At 45.3% G+C, this 13,317-nt stretch overlaps 1 protein-coding gene across 1 annotated transcript in view; it reads right to left on the reverse strand.

Moving 5' to 3' along the window:
- LPIN1 (lipin 1) overlaps positions 1 to 13,105 on the reverse strand; it is a gene marked incomplete at both ends in the record, with an annotated part of 84,856 nt that extends 71,751 nt beyond the window's left edge. The window contains one exon of the mRNA XM_081997406.1: positions 13,049 to 13,105. Within this exon, the coding sequence (XP_081853532.1) occupies positions 13,049 to 13,105 (57 nt within the window). The remainder of the gene's footprint in view (positions 1 to 13,048) is intronic.
- Between the last annotated feature and the right edge of the window lie 212 nt (positions 13,106 to 13,317).

A 13,317-nucleotide genomic window follows, 5' to 3' on the forward strand; every position in this document is an offset into this window, starting at 1 on the left:
GTGGCAGGGTGAGGAACGTGCTGCCCGGCTGCTGCGAGACCAGCGAGCGGTCAGGAGGTACGTCTGCTCCAGCACTCCTGGTGTCCTGGTTTCAGGGATGCTTGTCTGGGGGTTTATAAAGCCCTTTTACAAAGCAGAAAAGAAACCACCGGCATTACCCAGCGAATAAGGCCACCATTTTTTAATAGCGGTGAACTGGCCAAAGCCAGTTAAAGTGAGGAACTGCCTCTCTCATGTGGAAATGTTGTGCAATTCCCCGTCGAGTAGCATCTTCCCTAACCTTAGCCAAAGCCTAAGCGAACTGACAGTTCCCTCTGTAGGCAGTGGAGAGGTAGAGGTGATTTCAGGGATTAATTTACTCCAACGCGATTGTAGTCCTTAGTTGGGGAAATGAGCCTTTCTGTAGGGTCGTCCCTCTCCTTCCATTTAACACAAATGCAGTGAAAAAACCTGCGGCATCTTATTTTGCTCCCTCTGATGTGGGTGGAGATGAAATGAGTCCATGGGAAAGCAGGAGGGGGGAGCCCCAGGGAACCTGTGGGAATTCCAGGAGTGGCTGGGGTTGAGGCCCCTTCCCTGGATGCCATGTGAGGAAAAGTTGAAGGCTGACGCCTCTGGCCTTTGGCAGCCCTCCTCAGTGGAGGCTGAAGGCTCCCTCCAGCTCCTGCCAGAAGCTGAGGGAAATCATCGCTGGGCTGGATGCAGCCCAGCTCTTGCATACATCTTATATTCACTCTCGGTGGAAGGGAGACCTTTTCCCCACCAGCCAGTGCCCCCATCCCTTTGGGTCTGTCATCCCTCATCCCCTGACTCCGATTCACTCTAGCCTTTAACCCCCTCATCTCTGCCCAGCCTTTCTTCCCAACCCAAAGACTGTCCCACTAATAGTCCTTTCCAGCCTAATAGGCTACAGGAAATGTTCCCAGCCCATGCAAAAGCTAAATATCAGAGTCCTGCAGTAAGCACTGGGTTACTACTTAGTCCAGAACATTTTCGTGGTGCCTCAGTCATCGCAGAAACCTCCCTCTCCTACCCAGAAGCCTAGAACCACCAAGAAAAGTCAGGAAACTTGACCATTGCCTGTCCTGCTGCACTAACCTGTCACCCATTAGGCACGTACTGCCAGCAGGAAACTAGACACCTGCTTCGGTCTTCTTCTCACAGTCATTAAGTGTTGGTATAGTATGTCTGCCAAACCCCTATTAATAAACCACCTTTTTGTCCGTCGCAGAGTTACGCCAAGATAAAATGCCATTCCCCTTCTACCGCCCGTCTTTGTGTTTCACGGCTCCTGACACAGCTTTCTTTCCTGTACCGTTTCCTAATCTGCTGAGATTTGTGCAGCGCTTACAAGAGGAGGAAGAATATCACAATTGGTGACCTAGTCACATAAATAAGAGTTACAGGAAACTACTTGTTCTCAGCTGTACTTTTAGGGCCTGACTATGCACGACCTACCACCTTAGAGGTGATGAAGGGAGAGAGCAAAAGAATATTGATTTTGAGCAAAACGTAAGCTTTATGGCACAGTTTATATCTAAATGTGTTGCTGAAGAAATGTTCCGTGGCCATCTTCATGAGCTCCTACTTAACAAATCTAACACAGCTGCTGGAGGGGAGCAGAAGAGACAGGTGAAATGAAAAATAAAGCAAACTTCCTTCTTCCATAATTTTAACTCCCTTCACTTAGTGTTACTTTTTACATGGGGGGGGAAGTATTATTATGTTTATAATCTGTTTATTAAATGCATTACCCCTCTCTTACATACAGCACAGCCTCCATGAATCTCAAAGGATATTACAAAAGATGTTATTAGCATAATCCCCTTTTGACAGATGGAGCAACTGAGAAAGTTGCAGTGGGTTATTGAAACTCATCCAGCAGCACAAGGGAAAATAGCTTCGTCATCCTGTCTTGGGCCAGCGCTGTACTGGTTAGTGCAAGAGCTACAGTTTATTTCTCAATCTTAGCTGAGAGCCAAGTCTTACTTGACTTCCATTCAAGTTTTGGCCTCTCTTGCACACACAACATAAAATTTCCAGGGGAAGGGATTTATGGGTACCCAAACATTTTTACCAAAGGTCATGCCTGTATTGCTTTAAATTAGCTCAACTGCAATGACTGTTGCACTTCCACTGACCTTCCAAAAATGCCAGGACTCAGCCAGTGAATCCAATTTAACTAAGGCTATAAAGGCAAAGGCCATTTAAATACCTACGGGAAAACTCTCCTCCAAGTTTAATCTGTTTGTTTGTTTGTTTGTTTGTTTAAATTAGGCTAATACAAATTAAGGAGACTGTTGTTTTTCAAGAGAGTTTTCATACAAATATTTCTTGCAATTTATTTCTTTATTAACGAGTATATTTCTGCTGAATTTCCTAAGTGTCCCTCTGCAGAAAAGCCTCCGTGCCTTTGCCTAATAAAAACCTCTAAGCAAAAGCTGGCAAGCTGGAGGTGCTCAGACATTTATGATGAAAGGAGATCCCTGAACTCCAGAGATTTCTCAGAGATACTTACTGGGATGGAGATCCCACAAAGCCCTGACATATACCTCTGCCTCCTGTTCCTCTGCCTTCAAGCATCCCAGAAATAATGAGTCCTTGGGATCCTAAAATACTTAGGAAAAGGTAGGCAATCCATCATGACATCTAGATTTTAAAGGAAAATTAATTATTTTATTAGCAAATCTATGCAACACTCCCAATTGCTTGTACAAGTAAAAGTTAACCTTGAGATGCTTGATGATATAATAGTTGCTTTTTAAAAGGTCACCTCCATCTTGTAGCAGATTGCTATATGGAGGATGTTAGCATCAAAGCTGGACTACGTGCAGAGGGTGAGCAAAGAGAATGGTACATTATGCTGGGGCATAATGCAGAAAAAACACCCCTGAGTTGTAAAACACTGAGGTAAAGGTAAATAAATGAAAAACTTCCATACTGATTAGCAGGTATACAAAATATATGGATGTAAGCATACATCCGGATCAACTGACCTTTTTTTTTTTTAAATAAATACAATAAATAAATAAATGCAATTTAATAAATAATAAATAAATAAATAAATACAATAAATAAATAAAAACAATTTAATTGACCATGCTTGCCGCAGGCTGTGAATTATCACATTGCCTCATTTCTAACAAGAGGAAGATAAATACTAGGCATCAGACATAAATAATGTGTGTGACCACTGGAGGTCACTTTTGGTTTAGAAATCCTCCACTTCAGAGGCCTTTTGGCAACAATACAACTTCTGCAAAAGCAGAAAGGAGCCCAACTGGAGTTTGCAACTTGTTCATGTAAATTCATTGGAAAATATTTATCTCATTTTTGCATGTTTTGTAGCCGAGAAGGGCTTCAGATTATAGCAAATTAACTTCATGGACAGCTATTCTTACTAAAGTTTTTCCATATTACAGAGTTTTGCAATGTGGCTATTTTGGCCTAAAAGGCAATAGCATTAATAAATCAATGAATTGAAACAACAGCTATAGGATTGGTTTGGAACGAAAAATAACATATTCTTTTTCTTTATGGCTATGCAGGCACGTTGCTGGCTCTGTATTTAAAAGAAGAAATTGTTAAACTATTCACTTGATCTGTGGATGAGATATCTCCCACTTAGCTCAAAGGCTCCAAGTTTCAGGCTTTTGCCACTGAAGAAGTAAAGAAGGAGTAAAGAAAAGTAGCAGTATTCTGTGTACTGGATTAATTTCTAGATTAATCCTGCAAAATCTTACTCCTCTGAGGGGTTGATCCATAGATGATTGATACAATTGACCTCAGAGGCAGAGTGTGTCTGAATAAAAAAGTGTTTTTAGACCTTGTTCAGCCTCTTTTTTTCACGGTTTTTCTTGTTTGCTCAGGCTCTCATGAAAGGGGGTGCTTCCTGGCCTCCCCTGCTTGGGAACAGCCATGTAATCCCTTCATCCCTTTTATTCCCCATTTCTGTTGGGCAAATGACAGTTTCCTCATCCATTATAGCAGTGCATTTCAGCAGCAATGCCATGAAATTAGCATTACTGTAAGATCAGACCAAAGCTTTTGTGAAATTCAGAAGACAGAAGGGAAAAAGGAAGAGAGGGCAAGGGAATATAGAAACCACATAAATCCCTCCATCAAGCAGTAATCCCTCCATTTTGGAAAAAAAGTAGCAAGGAGGAAACACCGACGCATCAGACTTACCTCTGTGCCTGGGAAAATAATGGAGCAGATCCTCCTAGAAGCTATACTAAGGCGCTATACTACAGCTGTATAGCTGCAAGAAGCTATACATGGAGGACAGGAAGGTGATTCAAGACAGCCATCATGGCTTCACCAAGGGCGAGTCCAGCCTGATCAACCTACTAGTGGCATTCTTTGATGGAGTGACCACATCAGTGGACAAGGGAAGAGCTACGGATGTTGTATATCTGGACTTCTGTAAGGCCTTTGAAATGGTCTCTACAACATCCTTCTCTCTAAAGTCCAGAGAGATGGATTTATGGGTGGACTGTTGGGTGGATGAGGAATTGGTTGGATGGTCACATCCAGAGGGAAGTGGCCAGTGGCTCAATGTCCAGATGGAGATCGGTGATGAGTGGTGTCTCTCAGGGCTCTGTATTGGGACCAGTACTCTCTAATATCTTTATCAGTGATCAAGTGCCCCCTCAGCAAGTTTGCAGATGACACCAAGCTGAGTGGTGCGGTTGACAAGCCTGAGGGACGGGATGCCATCCAGAGGGACCTGGGCAAGCTAAAGGCATGGACCCATGTGAACCTCATGAGGTTCAACATGGCCAAGTGCAGGGTCCTGCACCTGGGTCAGGGCAACCCCCAGTATCAGTACAGGCTGAGGGATGAAGGGGTCAAGAGCAGCCCTGCTGAGAAAGACCTGGGGGCACTGGTGGGTAAAAAGCTGGACATGAGCTAGCAACATGCACTCGCAGCCCAGAAGGCCAACCATATCCTGGACTGCATCCAAAGCAGCACGGCCAGCAGGTTGAGGGAGGGGATTCTGCCCCTCTGCTCCACTCTGCTGAGACCCCACCTGGAGTAATGGTTTTAAACTGAAAGGGGGAAGATTTTTACTGAATCTAAGGAAGAAATATTCCACCTTGAGAGTGGTGAGACACTGTCCCAGGTAGATGGTAGATGCCCCATCCCTGGAAACATTCCAGGCCAGGTTGGACGGGGCTCTGAGCAACCTGATCTAGTTGAAGATGTCCCTGCTTATTGCAGGGGATTGGACTAGATGACCTTAAATGTCCTTTCCAACCCAAACTTTTATATGATTCTAAGTATTTTCTTGGCCTTTCAGAAGGAAGGAAGGATGAAGAATCTATTGCCTGATAACAGTGTCTGTAATATAGTGCTTGCTGTGTTCAGGTGAAAACTCTTTTGGGCTGTGGTCTGTGGTTTTGATGATGAACTTCCTGGCAGAGTGTAAAGATAAAAATCACAGCTTGCTACTTGTTGAAGATTTAAAGAGCTATCACTTCTAAGTGGTACTACTGAGCTACTGAGGAATAAACAGGCTCCTGACTCCTGTCCCTGAGCACCATGGCTGCAGAATTTTCCAAGACACTGAAACCTCATCTCCCTGGAGGCCTTATTGAAAATACATATTTTAAACATTTTTTACTTACTTCATTTTTTAGTTCAGTTGCTGAAGCCTAAACAAAACTCATGTGCATGCACACAAAATTCCTGCCCACGAGGGTGTCAGACCACTATAGGACACAATGCAAAAAGGCTCTGCAAAGCTGACTGGAGGCTCTCTTTTGCTGTCAGCTTTGCAAGGAAACCATCCCAGTACAGCAACAACAGGCAGTGGCGTAGGTGTACAGAAAGCTCAGGGTTGGTCATGAAGGTGCAACAGAAGGTACCAGCTTCAGTTGGAACAATACAGACTGTAGGTTGAAGGAGAAATGGTTTCAGGAACTTATTTTTCTTTCTGCACTCACATATATGACATTATACCTGGTAATCTCTCAGATAAATGGTGGCCAATTTTCCTGTGAGGGTGGCTACTGGTACCAAAAGAGAGAAGATTAATTCTGATGGTCACAGGGTCACTTTCCCTCCTCGTTTCATGAACTGCGATCCCCGGTGGGATGTGCCTCGTTTCTGATACACAGTGCATTTAAAGGGAGTGTGGGGGCTTGAGCTGTAAGGCAGCACGCCCTGTCAGGGCGTACGCAAGGCTTTGCAGTAAAACGTGCCCTTCTCACTGCTGCTTTACACCACAGGCGAGCGCAGCTTTGCTTTCTGCTCCTATGCTCATTTCCATGCCTGTCTCTGGTCCTTGACATATGCATCTTTGTTTGCAATTCCTTAATTATTTCTAGATCTTAATTATTTCTAGATCTGTGGAAGCAATGAGATCCACAAGATCATTTGCTCCCATTTCCTTCACACACACACACCCCCCCCTACACAATTTTGAGCAAAGCAGAAGACAGTTCTGCATTTCCTGAACCATTTTGCCATGAATGCTCTTCTCCAATGATCTCCCCAGCTTGTGCCTGTTAAGCCAGAGGACGCACGTTCTGGGGTGCCAACATGATGGTCCCTTTTTGTGCGTACCCTGTTACGGCACCTGTGCCCTCGTGGCTCCCTGCGTGATGGCGGTGGGAAACACTCAGCTGGTGACAGCCCAGCCCTTATCTGCTCATGGATTTGGAGTAGAAGCTCTTTGGGAGCCTGCAATGTAAGCGCCAGACTTCTGCTGCTCTTCAGGAAGCTTTTTCTTATCTCCCAGAGACAGGGGACTTTAAATGGAAAAAAAGTTTTAACCTTTGCCATGACTTGAGTAAGAGCCTGATAAATTTTTAAGTGAGTAGCAGGAAGCATGTATCACTGCTTTCAAAAATATCAGCTTTTAAGGCAGCCTTGGATGTTGGACATGTGTTTGTGCTTTCTGCCTGTTTGGACTGGGTTTTTCTTATGTGCTCCACTTTTAGGACAGTTTTGCACTTGCAGCCCAGATCTCAGTGTAGGTTTTGCTTAGCCACTCGGTCAGGGCTGCTGAAGCTCACCCCAGGGCTGACCGGTCCTTAGGCTGCAGCCTTGATGTGGTCCAAACCCCTGCTGCAGATGAGATTCAGCTGTCACAGACCTCCACGAGGAGCAGGAGGGTTGGAAAGAGAGAGGTTAACACTCTGTCTGCATTTATGGCAGCATAAGACAAATGTTATTAAAGCATTACTCATCATGCAAAGAAAGGTTACCGTGCAAAGGCACCGGAGGCGACAGGAACTGGAGGGTGACGCAGCTGACGGCTTTGATACTATTTGCCTGCCGCTTACTGCCCTCACAGCCTTTGGTCCTCGTGGACCAAGCTGAACTTTCAAATCTATATTAAGACAGGGCAGGCTCCCTGAGACATGATCTCCAGATACAGAAGGACTGCTGACCTCCAGCAATCTGCTCTAAATAAAATGCAAAAGGATTCGGTCTCCAGTCAACTCCCCAGAGAGGTGCTCTGGGAGCTCCAGGGTGAATCACTGGGAAGGGTCCGGGTTCCATTTACTGTTTGTTTGTCAGTAGGTGGGAAGGCAGCGCAGGTGCTCGATGCTGAAAGAAAGCATATCTGCGATGAATACTTTTAAGACTTATTAACACTCACAAAAATATATCCTCCAGTCGCCGAGGTGTCAGCCCTCCAAAATGGGAGCAAGGGGCTGCAACCGGGCAGCACCTCCTCCCCGGGCTGCAGCTGCTGACCTGCCTGGCATGCAGGGGTAAGGCCACTGTGAGGGATAGAAGCTCCTGCCTCTGAAAAGCCTGAGGTCTGCTCAGCAGATGGCTGCAGAAAGGCCGAAATAAAACAGATCAGGAGCCCACACCGTGGACCCTGTGCATGGGGCAGCAGTGGCACCCTTGTGCCTGAAGCGGTACAGGTCCGCCGCAGGTCTGAAAGCCGGGAGGAGATGAAGCCCCGTGCGAGGGATCCCTTGCTGGGCAAGGACCACGGGATGCAGCAGTCCCAGAGCCCAGACCATTCCCGACTGTCGGCACAGCTGGGAGCCGTACCGCCGGCAGAGCAACTGGGGCATCCTTGCTGCAAAGTGCGGAGGACTCGGGGCGACCGCAGCCACCGGTACATGGGCTCCGACCCCCAGCTAGTGTGAGCCGGCACAGCACCGGCGGGGCGAGAGCAGCCTCTGGCCCTGGGCCATTCTCTCCGACTTAGGATAACACTTTTCCTGCAGTAAAAGTCTTACAGTGAGAGACATGCAGATGACTTTGGCTTTCCAAAGAAACTGGTGCTAATTATATTGTTACTCCCACTGGAATTTGGTAAATCCAGGACTGCCTGCAGCCCTGGAGAAATGACAGTGTTTTATCAATGGCCCAGTGGTTTGGCTTGGGACTGGGCAGAGGGGGGTAGAAAATTGCCCTTGAGGAGTCAAACAGTCCCTCTCCCGTGGCAGCGTCAGCTGCAGCTGTAGCACTGGCAGCAGACGGCAACTCAGTTCCAGCAAGGCTTTGCATTTCTAGAAGGCTTCTCCCAGAGGATCTCAAAATACAATATAAACTTCAGGTTAAAATAACATAAAAACATGGGGGGAGGAGGGAAATGAAGGTTTGTGCCCCTGTACTCGGCACTGGTGAGGCTGCACCTTGAATCCTGTGTTCAGTTTTGGGCCCCTCACTACAAGAAGGACATTGAGGTGCTGGAGCGTGTCCGGAGAAGGGCAACGTAGCTGGTGAGGGGTCTGGAGCACAAGTCTTTCAAGGAGCAGCTGAGGGAACTGGGGTTGTTCAGTCTGGAGAAGAGGAGGCTGAGGGGAGACCTTATCGCTCTCTACAACTACCTGAAAGGGGGTTGTGGTGAGGTGGGTGTTGGTCTCTTCTCCCAAGTAACTAGTGATAGGACAAGAGGAAATGGCCTCAAGTTGCACCAGGGGAGGTTTAGATTAGATATTAGGAAAAATTCCTTTACGGAGTGAGTGGTCAAGCATTAGAACAGGCTGCCCAGGGAGGTGGTGGAGTCGCCATCTCTGGAAGTGTTCAAAAAACATGTGGATGTGGCACTTCAGGACATGGTTTAGTGGGCATGGTGGTGTTGGGTTGATGGTGGGGCTTGATGATCTTAAAGGTCTTTTCCAACCTTAATGATTCTGTGATTCTGTGAAGGCTACAGTTTTCAAGTGTGCCCATTTAATTTGGGTACCTGGTACGAGCAGCTCAGGGGGGATTTTCACAGATGCTCAGCTCTTGCAGTTCAGGTGAAATTTGTAGAAACTTTTCTGAATATGAAGGTCTTAAGCCAGGATCTCAGAGCAGAACTACCTACAATAAGTGGAAACAATGGAAAATAAAACCTGAATTTTGTCTAGGGCCATATGGGAAGTTTGTATTTGATCCAGGAATTTGCACAGATCTCCTTGTGTCTGCTACGCTTTGACAGGCCCAGTCCTGCTCTAAGATCTGGTGATAATGTTGAAGGTATGCCTAAATAATGAGGGTGGGTGAGTACTTTTAATGTCCCTCACAGATATTTCTGCAATTAAATGTGAACAGCAGTTACAGCATCTGTTGGCTAAGCTCCACAGCCCACACTATTTTATTAGTTATCAGGTAAAAAAAAACCTTTATGGGGTCAAATTGAAAGAAACGCCACCATCTGGAGATCTTGGAGATGTTTTAATAATATTCTCTTTTCTCCAGTGTGGGGTTTTTCTTGCTAAATATGCTACTGGCTTTCAATGCCCACCCCAAAGGGCAGCTCAGAAAGTCGTCCCATGGCCCAGCCATGGCAGCAATGCCCAGGGATGCCGGGGAGCAAGTCAGGCCAGGCACCATGTCTCCATCCGAGGTAGTCCCATCACCCTGCCAGATATGATTGCTCTTTGCCCCAGGCTGGAGGAGCAGAAACATTCTCCACACATGGCCCAGCAATGGCTGTTTTGGGCAATATTGAGCTAGAAGAGAAGCTCCATAGCCACCTTGGGACTCCTCCACCCCAGCTCGTGGCTCTCCCTGCAAAGCGGACAGCTGTACAGCCCAACGTGTCTCCCCCAGAGCAGTCCCCCACCATCCTTCACCGGCAAGATGGCTGCCTGCCCCAGAGCACAGGCATTTCAGACACATTCTTAGAAACAAAATAAATAATCCCCGACTGAACTGGCAAAACAATGAAAAAGCTGGAGTCCAAACAAATGGATCACGGGAACAAAGGGAACATCCTCCACGTCCCCGCCACCAGCCTCATCCCCGCACACCACGCTCACGCTCAGCTGCCCGCAGCAGCCCAGCCACCAGCGCGCACGCGTGCCTGTCCCGGTCACAAAATGCAAAGTCGGGTTTCCGTGCCCAGCACGCAGCCGGCCGGCGACAGCTCCCCTTTGCGGCGGTTGGTATTTATGGCCTGGCTTGGCCTTGTGGCGGCGTGTGGGCACAAGCCCTAGCACATGGCAGCCTCTCCTCAAGTTAGACACGGGCTGGGCTGGTGCGAGAATGGGCTGGAGGTACCCACCTTCGCATTGCCCGGACAAAGCTCTGGCAGCGCACTGTAACACTTGCAGAGGGTCTGTAATTCTCTGGCTTTCACAGGAGTTCTAAACAGGCAAATGCCTAAGGGTAGCACAACTGAAACGGTCCAGCAGCAACCTGGGCTTCAGGTCACGCTGCTCTGGCAGAGTCCGTCCTTCCAAACATTCCCATTTCCAGCAACACAGGTTAGTCACAATTTTCTACTGAAACTTCACACGCCATCACATTGCCAATGACTCGTCAAAAGTGGGAAAAAACCTGGAATGATTATGCAGGTTTTTAAGGTAATTTTTTCTTGCTGCTTAATTTGTGTAGTTACCATAAAGCTGTCTTCCTAAGTATCCTTCTCTTTCAAGCCTGAGGGCACCTGTGTTTAAATTCTAGTACCACCATCCCCACCATGTTATATCAGCCTCTCTCAGTGGTGCATAATTTGTTATTTTTTCTTTATTCCTACTCTGAAAAGGACAGAAGTGTGCAGTCTCATTCGTATCCTTAGGGAAAAAAAATGTCTGTATGAAGTCGTATTTGTGTGGTCCTCTTGCAGCGTCATGGTATATCAGAGGAAGTGTTTTGAGGTCTAGATGCTCACAAAAGCAAATTTTTGCTTCTGGAAGCATGTAATTTTTTAATCACATGCTACATTTCAAAGCCAAGGGCTCATATCTTTGCATACCTAGGGAATCTTTTTATCGAAGAGCTCTCTATTAAGAGCTTTTAATATTGTCAGATATATGTATTCTGTCATCCTCTCCAAGGACCGCAATTCTCTCTGTACCCTATGATATACCGACATGCAGAAGCACTTCAATAAATCTATGGAGATAAATGGTCCTTCTTTCCTGAAGTCCTTAGCAGAAGCCCAGAGTCAGCAACTCCTGAAGGCCAACAGCAACAGTTTCAAATGATCTTTAGCACATCTATTTCTATCAGAAATCCAATATGCTTTATACACTGAATAACACTGTTTATTTAACTTGTAATGAAACTTACACATTTGTTGCAGAAAAGATTGTTCCACAGCGAATGGGATCCATGATTTCCCTTGGCCATTTAAGAGACACATATGTGAAAGAAATTTCCAGAAGGAAACTTAAGCTAAACTACACATCATACAAATGCAATTGTCCAAATGTTGTGTAGGACATCTTAATTTTAAATAAAACTGATAGCCAGAAATCCACTGACATTTGAAGGTTAAAAAAATAAAAATAAAATCCCCGCCTTCTTTGTTTGTGCTCACAGCTTGGTTTACACTGAATATAGTTTAGATGATCCTTAGTTGTCCAACCCTCTGCTAACTATTCATTACCTGTCTCTCCACACCCAGCCTCCATTCTGCTCAGTCTGTAGGGGATTTTCAGTGGAAATAAATAAAAACTTTCCACTTACATTTAATTAAGAAATAAACATCTATTAGTTATCTTCCTACCCATCAAAAGTAGACATTCACCAGCACACACATACTGTTCCTCATCAGGAAAACTGTATCCTGGTAGTGAGAACAACTGGTGCTCCTTTTCATTCTCCCTGCATGTTCCTCCAAAGATGAGACTATTTTAAGTCCACATTCCTATCATCAGCTAAACTAATTTATTCTATGCCTTTTACCTCCAAAACACCATTATCTCTGATAAGTCCTTGGGTACCTGCAGGAAATACCAGTTCCATGCTTACACACACATTCATGCCTGACCACAAACACTTGGAAACCATTTCAAAGATTGATATTTCCAGAAAAATCATAGATGTGTGTCTATAAAAAGATAGGGAAATTTAAGGTTATTAAATGAAACCATAAATACTAATTTCAAGACATATAAACATATAATTGTTTTTTAATCACTTTAATTCTTTTTTTAAAGTAATTGAAAGCCTTAGTTGTACCCCCTCACCCTCATCTTTTCCTGAAAGTTAGAGAATTCCCAGATCACTCAATAGAGCGGTTCCTATTTCCACTCAAAGCCCTTTTGGAGTGAATGCATCCCCTCTTCCCAGAAGAAAACCGTACTGACCCACATCCTCTCTAGCAGCCTTAGGCTAAACACAGGACCATGCAACCACTGTTAGTGGACCATCAGCACAGATTGTCTTCCATTAAGGCAGCTTCTATCTTACTGTTTTTTACTTATGGCAAGACATTTCTGTGTTTGTAATGGGAGTCTCACTGTCTCTTTTCTTAATGCAGACTGTCAGAGCAAACATTCACTCTATTGTTTACATCATTTTCCCTCCATTATACCTAAAACATGTCTTTCAACAGTGCTGCTTTATATGGCCAGTGAGACAGCAAAGCAAACAAGTATGGGATCAGCCAGGTTTTCTTATAACATCTGATATACACAACTGAAGCAAAAGAAGGTTTTCCCCATTCAAATTTTTTTTAAAATGTCCACAGGTAAAACTAGAACAGACAATCTAACCATTAATGGAACACAAACTTCAACAGGAGAGTAAAAAAACTGATGATGCTCAGTTCTATCTAGGTTCACACAGCACAGCTTGTTACTTTTGTCTAGAGCTTTAGGTGTTATTTATGCAACCATAGGGCATAAGCTCTTACCCAAGACCAAGGGGAGCCCGTAGGGATCTCTGACTGGTCTTCCTCCTCAGACGACATCCTGAGCTGATCATTTTCCCCCATTCTTTGCATACAATACTAAAACCACTCTTGGTTTCGGCCATATACAAAAATGCTGCCTTCAAGTTTTAGCTGTTGACAACAAAGCTCCAGAGAATATAATTTCCCAGTGATCATGTTTGCTTGCTAATTTTACCTGCTGAAGTTCTTGGAAGCACAGTCAGAGCAAGAAACCTGAGCTCAGTAAAACA

The sequence above is a fragment of the Phaethon aethereus genome (genome assembly GCF_964289735.1).
Source record: "Phaethon aethereus genome assembly, chromosome: 3".
NCBI lineage: Eukaryota > Metazoa > Chordata > Aves > Phaethontiformes > Phaethontidae > Phaethon > Phaethon aethereus.